Genomic DNA, 10,000 nt, shown 5'->3' on the forward strand with positions numbered 1-10,000 from the left:
AAAGTCCTTTCCGCCCAGCTCAGGGTCAAACGCAGAGCCCAGAACCTGAAATAATCAAGTCAACAAAAATATTAGAGGGTCAAACTAATCAATTAAAGGGTACAGGAATCAGAATGAAATGCAACACCATTTAAGACCCACTTTAGGTTTCAACTGATAACATCGGAAACATTTTAGCTTACAGTATATTCACTTAATACTGATTGTAAGAGACTAATCCTAATCTTAAACATTTTAAGCATGACGCACAGGCATTTGTAGCTCCGCCCTCTTTTGAAAACACCACAATCTCATTTGAATTTAAAGCGACAGTCACCAAAAAGCCACAGATAGGATCAAAGGGGCAAAGAGTTAAAGCATGATCTGTGTGGCATTTTGGGCTGAAACTTGGATTGCCTAACACAACAGAATATTAATAAAACAGGAGGAGTTTTGCTGACAAGATGTTAGAATAAGCCTGAAACATGTTTTAATTTTTATTTAGCATATTTATTTACTAATTTTTAGTCAAAAGAAGTTTCCGAACGGAATCACACAGTGAACAACCACCAAAATGTAAATCATACAAACAAAACTCGCCTTACCTTTAACTTGCCTTTGTTGAAGGCACATGCAGAGACCTGGTAACCAGCATGGCCAACATCCACAAACACCACAGTCCTGGGCTTTTCCTCTGGAGCAGGCAGGTCCTGTTTGTAGATGCCATACGCCAGTGCAACTACAAGCACAGTAGACACATGATCACACACACTCTTATTGAAAAATGATAATTTCCGTGATAATAGTATAAGCAATATTCATATCACAGAGAGTTGCATTAAATTACTATTTTTTTATTAGGGATCCACAGAAATTAAAATTCAACCCAGTAGGTGCTGTTCTGCTATTGGCTAGAAGGTGAACCTGGAGCTGAAATATATAATAATGACGGGAGTCGAGAAATGAGAGGAAAATGTCAATAAGGGCCTTATCATACAACCATTTAAACAACGTAGCGCAAAATGTGAAAATTAGGGTTGTGCTGATCTGAAAATGGCAACAAATCACGGCAAGACAAGTTTGCTGTGGTTTGTTGCCATTTTCAGATCAGCGCAACCCTAATTTTTCACGTTTCGTGCTACATTGTTTAAATAGTAAATCCATTTGCGCCACTTTGTGGACTCATGAGTGTGCTGGTCTATAAAGGAGGTGTGTTAAGGCGCATTGTTGGTGTGTTGCTGTTTTGAGGAACTGAAATAGACCGCACCATTGACCAACTAAAAGCTGCTCTAAAGTCCAGTTTAGAGTGCATTAGTTTGAGCCTATGCAGGTCCAAACGCTTACACATTACTTAATACACACAAATATCCTTACATATGAAAACAATTGTAGGATTAAAATGTTACAAAAATTATTATTTTCTACATAAATATAAACACCACTGGGTCCATGCCTCACCTCGGGGGCTTTTTCAGTTCATTCATAACAATTTGTATAATATTATTATTAGCAGGATTATTTATTATATGCATATTTATATTAGTTTTAATAAAAACAAGTTTAGATTTGTCCACCTATGGGGTTTTGGAGACGTCTGCATCACCATATGTGTTTGGATATAACTCAGTTGTTTGAGCACACTTCATTATTATTGTTCATTTATTAATTTGCTGGACATTAGAACTGAATTTAAAAATAGTTTTTATGCAAATCTTTGTGCTTAACAAACTAAATCAAACATGCAAGCTAATGGATGTCTTCATTGGAGCGAGATTCCACCGTTTCCTTATTCCATGAAAGTAAAGGAGTAAAGTAAAGAGTAGAAGTGAAGTAAAGTAAAGAGAAAGTAAAGAGGCTGAATGAAATGAAAATAGCTTAACCTCTATCGAAATGTAATAAATATCGCAAGAAATACGATTATAGCAATACTGAACTGGAATATTGCATATTTTGTCCATTATTGTGCAGCTTTAGTTTGTTTATTTATTTATTTCATGGCAAGATAAATATTTAAGTACATATTACATAATAGAAACTGAGCTTTTTTTCCCACATAAGATCAGGCCTATGTAACGGAATTGTGCCTATTGGTCTCATTCACTTCCATTGATAGTTTTCAGTCATGTGATCGGCGCCAAGAGCAAGAGAGCAAAAAAAAAAAAAGGGACGCAACGGCAGCCACACTGGGATCTCCATAGAAACGCAAAACAATTGTAATTTTTGATTTACCCCCATCCTGACAGTTCATATAATAAGCATCATACCAATATTAATCGCTTCTTTGTAGATGGATATATTTAAAGAGACGATTAAAAAAAAGTAACATTTTATAGTAAAACATTAAATATGATTTTTTACTCATTTTCTCAGCATCTTCAGTTGTACAAGACTGAGGACAATAAAATGTGTTTACATTGAAACACAATAGAAATGTAGCACATTGAAAAGGAAAAAATATGTTCTGTGCCCCCCTCCCCTTATACAGTATGATCCATTATAAAGGCATATGACATGATAGTCTTTTGTTGTTGTTGTTGAGTTTATTATAACTAGTGTTGTTGTTTGTACCTGCTGTAGTGTCATTCATGAGTCTGAGACAGTTGAGGCCTGCGATCTGTGCAGCATCCATCACTGATCTTCTCTCTGCATCTGTAAAATAGCTGGGAACCTGTGGGACAAGAACAAAACTGATTATTCACATTTATTACATATTAACTACAACAGCTAGACATTAAAAATTAGCATTAGGGCTGCTATCTAACATTGCGATATTCTGTTATTCTGCGATACACAGTGGTATTCAACACGTCATGTTTTTTTCCAGAAAAAATGTGTATAAATGTGTAATAACAATGAAAAGACAGAAGTAGAAAGTTCTGAACTACTGAAACATATTTAATACTTTATATATAAGTTTTATTGGTGTCGGCAGCTCAAAGACGCCTCTAATATGGAGAATGAAGTCACACGCATTGCTCAGGTGTGAGTTTCTCACAGACTTCAACAGTGTATTAAATCTTGATGGTTCTGTGGATCTCGTCAATCATATCTGAGCTTTATTTTATATTCTCTATTGGATTCGGGTCAGGTGATTGGCTGGGCCATTCTACAGCTTGATCTTCTTTCTCTGAAAGCATCTGAGAGTTTCCTTTGCTGTGTTTTGGATCATTGTCTTGCTGAAATGTCCACCCTGGTTTCATCTTCATCTTCCTGCTAATGTAGATGTTGAACTGAAGCAGCTGATGGCAGAGCGATGCTTAAGAACTACTGAGAGGTTACAGCTGCTGTCTGGGCTTTCATCTCTCATTCTTCATGTGTTCAATACTTTTTTCGTGTGTTATTTTATTTTATTACACATAATTTTATTTGTAAACTAATTAATATTGTTTTATTTTCATTTATGGATTTAATTGGTTGTTACCAACATCTGGTGGAAATTACAGGTCAAAAGCACCTTTAGAAACATGAAAAATAGTGACGTGTTGATGACATATTTCCCCCACTATATATCGCTATATGAATACATTTTCACCACTTAAACAGCTCTATTTGGAAATAATTTATAAAAGGAATATATTTAAAAATGTATATAAATCTAACAGCATTCAGTAATTAAAAAATAATAATAATGCTATCAATTCCATCATTATTAAAGTAAGAAATTGTTATTTTTTATGCCTGAGTGCTTTTAAAATCATTATACAATCACAGGTGTCAAAACACATGCAAATTATATTACATGCATATATATATATATATATATATATATATATATATATATATATATATATATATATATATATATATATATATATATATATATACATATATTATGATATTGTTTATGATATGGTGTTTATGATATGATATATAAACACATGCCAACTATAATCCTGACTCAATATTGCATATCCTGGGATGTGACAATTGTGAATGATCACATTATGATATCAATGCTAAAATGACATATTGTGCAGCCCTAACTAGTATAATAATGAAAGACAACAAATCAGAGCTAAAAGGAAAAGAGAAAATAAACACTCAAACTCAAATCACAAGTAACATTAGAGGAATTTTTTTCTGGATCATTTCCTGATTGCTGTGTTGTGACTGACACTTCAGTAGAAGTATTTCGTGTATGATAAGAATTTCCTCGATACTGATGGATGCGTTTAATTTGTGTAGTTTTGACACTGAGAGCACAAAAACTAAATCTGCAGTTCTCGTGAATTGAACTAGAAACGAGTGTTGTGAAGAAAACAGCACACTTTGGAGCACTGATAGCATGCTGTTAACAGGACTTTCATGTCGTTAGCTTGTTACTAACATTGTAGATGCTAAAGATTTAGCATCATTTCATCACACATTGTTATCAGGTTTTAAAATGTTGCCGAGATGTTTTAAGACAATGCTAGCATGTTTCAAAACATGTTGTTAGCATTTTTCATGTTGCTACATGTTTTATAAATGTTAGAATTCATGGAAAAGATTATTTGCCGCTAGGTTAGCATGAATTAAATTGTTAATAACACATTTTTTAAAACACAATGTGGCATGTTGTTAATGTACTTCGTGTTGCTATAAGGTTTTTTGTGGTGTTAGCTTGTACAGAGTAACACGTTTTATCACATCACTAGCTTATTTTAGAGTGTTGATGGCATGTTATTAGCATGTTTTATGGTTTTGTTTTTTTAATTATGTAGCATTTTAAGGTGTATCAAACAGGTTTTAATAGGATAAAATGTTTTAACACATCACCACATGTTGCTAGCATTTAAAATGTAGCCAGATGTTTTAACACATGGCAGATATGATGCTTTAACACTATGTTAGCATAAATTAAAATTTCTAACAACACATTTCTCACTCTGCTTCATTTTATTACAGTGTTGTTGCACGTTGCTATTGTATTTCATGATGTTAAATTGTTTCCATCATGTTTTAACATTTATTTAACACCATACTATTAGCATGTTGCTAAGATGTTTCAGGTTAACAGCCAAACATATTTTATCACATCACTAGCTTATTTTAGAGCATTAATAGCATGTTGCTAGCATGTTTTATGTTGCTACAACTGTACTTTAGCATTTAAACATGTCTTTAACCGGGTTTAATAGGTAACATGTTTTACCACATTGCCATCTTTTACTGTTTGAGTGTTTTATGATGCTAAAATGTTTACCTCACCTTAAAATGCAACACGTCACAACATATTGTTAGCATATTTTAAAACATTTTTCAGGTTTTAAAATGTAGCTATCACCGTCTTTTGTTGTTACCATGTTTTATGTTGCTAAAATGTTACATCACTTAAAATGTTTTTAATATACATTAAATGGATTAGCATGGTGTTGGTGTACTTGTTTTAACAGATTAACATGTTGCTAGAATGTTTCTAACAGCAAACTGATAGCATGAATAATCTATTTTGCTAGTCAGATTAGAAAATGAATAGTTTGAGACTGATTTGAAACATTAGATAATGATTTAAACTGGCTTTCAAAATACAAACAGACAGATATATTTTAGATACGTTTAGAGAATGAGCTTACAGAGATGACACAGTCCGCCACAGGCTTTTTGAGTGCAGATTCTGCGGTCTCCTTCAGTTTGCTCAGCAGCATTGCAGTGACCTGCTCGATGCCAAACAGCTTCTCTTCCTCCATATACATGACCTGTGGAACAGACAGCACAATGCACGGTGACTAACAAAATCATAGAGCTGCTTTGAAAACACACGTTTCACCATTTCCTTAATACATAGTAACATTAAGAGGGGGAATGCACTGATATATTTATACAACAGTGCTGTCTGGTTCTCGAATCTAATTGGCTGATAGCCATGAGATAAAGTAATATCAGCATTCTTCACCCTAGTGTATTACTTCACCCTCATGAGTGGCAAGCAGAGGACTACAGTTTGACAAATATTGCAGCTGTTGGACAACATAATGTACTTTTGAGGTGTTTTTAGGCGAATGTAGTTGTTAAGATTGCATCTATGCAGTTTATTTACATGGATAGTGCCTACTTTTAATAATTATAATTTTGGAGATTCAGCATTTTGGCAGCCATCAGCCTGTCATACTGAGCAGAGCAAAGACGGTTGACAAGATGCCGACAGAGACCGCATAAGACCTTGGGGGAGAAAAACTGCATTTTTTCAGTGCAAGTTTCAAACTACAGCTGAACAAATCATTACAGAACAGGTAAGCGACACTGTAAGTCGATCTCTCTCTTTTGTATTTTGTAGTGCTGTATTTATACCATAGTAATCTGTTAGTGTTTGCTTTGGCTCTTTCGGCATTAATTATTGTGATCTCCAGATTGCAACAGAGAAATATTGTGATATCTCCATAGACTGATGGCATTTCATGCCGTTCAGCCTTATAATCTGAAAATGTGAGCAAAATCTGCTGTTTTCACATCACTTGCACTATAGGGAATCATTTTAACACTAGCTCTAAAGTGACATTGGTGAATTAGAAAGGATTTCTGCAGTTCTGACGTAAGGTGTAGTGGAAGAAAGTAGTTCCACATACAAAAGTGTTTATGACACTCTCTGTGTTTGAATTTCTTTTTTTATATACACAATTATGCGGTCGAACGGTTGTATAAATGCAATATTACAAGAGTAACAGTGCCATATGGCTGTATATCATCATTGGTGGGCACTAAGACTCTCGGCCTGCAGCCTCGAGCCAATGTATGACTCCCATTAATGCCAATATACAGCCATATCGCATTGCCTCTTGTGTGATATTGCTCATATATAAGAAAATGAATATATGTGTGTGTGTGTGTGTGTGTATATATATATATATATATATATATATATATATATATATATATATATATATATATATATATATATATATATATATATATATATATATATATATATATGAGCAATTCCAGCGTTATGGATGTGACATTTGCAGTAAAAACTCAAAACGTAATTTCACACAGAAAGTATATGTTGACATTATATAGAAACTTCTGTTTATATTTTCCAAAACAGTTCACCACAGAGTTCTGGGAGCAGAAAAATATCAATATGTAAACATGTTTTATATTTTAAATTAGGAAAATAAACATGCGTTATGGATGTGACAAAAAAAGTTTGCGAATTTACAGTGGATAACAGATTATTTAGAAATTCTGACAGTTAAACTGCACAATCCAAAAGACACAATGCTCATCAAACAGGTATAAGTCGGCTCACTATCGAATTAAAATGATTGATTTCATTTTATTTGACATTTTTGCATTTATGAAGAAAAAGTGTCGTTATGGATGTGACACATTTCCGTTATGGATGTGACAGCTGTGAAATTGCCACTTGTGTGATTTTGGCAAATTAAATATAATAGTTTGAAATACAGACAGATACATTTACGAGTATTTTTAAAGTACTGTAAAAAACTTGCTAACACAAAAAATGTAGAAACGATTTCTCTATTTTGGTGAAAACTAAATAATTTTTTATGGCAAGGTTGACATTTGCATGGAATTGCCCATATATATATATATATATATATATATATATATATATATATATATATATATATATATATATATATATATATATATATATATATATATATATGTAAATATTATAATTAATATAATATATATAATATAATTCAAAAGATTTGCAACTCATTGCAAATCTTTTGAATTATCAGAGCAAAATCATTAAATGCTTGCAATTAAAAAAACGTAATGTCATCTGTACGTTTTCTGACAGTTTAACATTGGTTTCAAATTTTCATTCTCATTAGAACTGTGATTGAGTCGCACTGTAAATCATGTAACACTTTAAATAGCTGTTGTGTAATTGCATATTTATGTAGACGATTAATATATATTTTTATATACAATGTTAAATTATGTTGTATTTCTTTCATTTAAAGTGTGCTTCACTCTATTGAGAATACTCAGCTAAAGTTTAACTGCACAATATAAAATATGAAATCGCAATAGGTGACATTCTTCTTTAAAATACTTATTTTGCGAGAGCACCTGAACCCCCGATAAATAATACCAACATTCTTCTCTCCCCCACCTCATCACACACCAACCCAAAAGACTTTCAATTCTGAGTGTACCTCACACAGGTGAGTGGGCTTGACAAACCACCTGTAGAAACTTTCATCTGCTAAATAACTAAATGTAAAAGTAAAATTAATTTAATGTAGAAAAATAACTAGCTGGTACTGTCTATGCCAGGGGTCACCAAACTTATTCCTGGAGGGCCGGTGTCCTGCAGATTTTAGCTCCAACCCTAATCAAACACACCTGAACAAGCTAACCAATGTCTTACTAGGTATACTCGAGACACCCAGACAGGTGTGTTCAGGCAAGTTGGAGCTAAACCCTGCAGGGACACCGGCCCTCCTGGACCGAGATTGGTGACCCCTGGTCTATGCAATTGACCAATATCGGTATCGGTCAAATGTTTTTTGCTAAAATCAGTATTGGCTAATAATAAAGAATAATTATAATCTGTGCGTCCCTAATTAAACGTGTATTTACATGAGTCTTACCTTAATGCCGGTGGTTCCATTAGGCATCTGTGCAAGATCATAGACCAGACTGGACTGTGTGGTTTCCACATACGGGTCGCTGAACGCCCTGCCATGGAATCGCTTAAAACCCTGAACAGTGTTCTTGCAGTTTGTGACCACCTGAGAACAGAAATAATCATTACACCTTCTGATCATCAGTGAACCTTCATGCTGCTTATTAAGAATAATTAAGAGCTTACCTGGCTTTTAGCAGCTGCCCCGATCGACCGATTACGAGGACCGAATGATACAAATGACCTGAAAGAAATGCACATCATCATAATAATAATAAATAAATGGGCTCATCGCATAACAAATAAACAAGACCTTAATCATTTTTGGTGATGCAATATAAATTGGCCGGCCATACATACATAAAAGCCAATGCGAGCAACATTTCAGCTGATTGCACAACATCTCTATTGGCGCTGTCAGTGTCTGTATGGTTAATAATTAACACTGTAGTATTTACTATAAATTACTATAGTATTTTTTATGTGGGTGTCTGACCACTGAATAAAGATCTAGTAGCAGATATCACTGCCTCCGTTACTCTTTTATTCTACTCTGACTAAAATTAAATATTTTTTTTGAGTAAAATATGATGTGCATTTGGAAGAGTGTACTGGCATTGTGATGATATTTTTTGTCATTCTGGTATTATATAATGAGTGGCATGAAATGGTCTTAAAATGACAATAATACTGTTTATCGCAATATATTTATACAGAAAGACAGATAGACAGATAGATAGATAGATAGATAGATAGATAGATAGATAGATAGATAGACAGAAAGACAGATAGACAGATAGATAGATAGACAGACAGACAGACAGACAGACAGACAGACAGACAGATAGATAGATAAATAGATAGATAGAAGTTTGAAGTACAAATAAAGTCTAGGGTTTTTAGCATAAATGCTTTTGCAGGAAAATTATATTTACAAAAGTAGAATAAAAATATTAGCTTCACCAGAATATCAGCTACATAATTAAACCAATAAATGTTATATTATCTTGAAACTTTATTCTTCATCACATCCTTGGTGCTGCATTAATTGACAATATCTTAAAATACACAATAGACATAGCCTAATTTTCAAGTGATATATTTAACACAATGAGACCTTTTTTTTTTTTTTAGAAATGTACATAATAAACAGATTAGTTTTAATGTATTTTGAGTTAAACGGATAGTTCACCCAAAAGTAAAAATTCTGTCATCATTTATGTATTATTCCCAAGTTTTTTTTCTTCTGTTTAACACAATACAAGTTATTTTGAGGAATGGCAGAAACCGGTAACCATTGACTTCCATAGTTTTTCCTCCAATAAAAGTCAATGGTTACCGGTTTCTGACATTCTTAAAAATAACCTATCTGGTGTTTAACAAAAATAAAGAAACTCATAAAGTTTTGGAACCACTCGAGACGAATAAAAAGCG

At 33.3% G+C, this 10,000-nt stretch overlaps 1 protein-coding gene across 4 annotated transcripts in view; it reads right to left on the reverse strand.

Annotated features, from left to right (window-relative positions):
- The window catches only part of hspa4a (heat shock protein family A (Hsp70) member 4a), a 34,252-nt gene that overhangs the window by 23,408 nt on the left and 844 nt on the right, over positions 1-10,000 (reverse strand). For all 4 annotated transcript variants that reach the window (XR_015519485.1, XR_015519486.1, XR_015519487.1 and 1 more), the window contains 6 exon segments: positions 8,753-8,810; positions 8,532-8,672; positions 5,535-5,657; positions 2,548-2,647; positions 585-718; positions 1-45 (listed from right to left, as the gene is read on the reverse strand). The exon segment at positions 1-45 is cut by the window's left edge and continues 200 nt beyond it. Coding sequence is in view for 1 of the 4 variants with exons in the window: in NM_214716.1 (NP_999881.1) it covers positions 1-45; positions 585-718; positions 2,548-2,647; positions 5,535-5,657; positions 8,532-8,672; positions 8,753-8,810 (601 nt within the window). In the remaining 3 variants the exon portion in view is untranslated.

This window comes from Danio rerio, chromosome 21, assembly GCF_052040795.2.
Source record: "Danio rerio strain M-AB ecotype USA chromosome 21, GRCz13ab, whole genome shotgun sequence".
Taxonomy (NCBI): domain Eukaryota; kingdom Metazoa; phylum Chordata; class Actinopteri; order Cypriniformes; family Danionidae; genus Danio; species Danio rerio.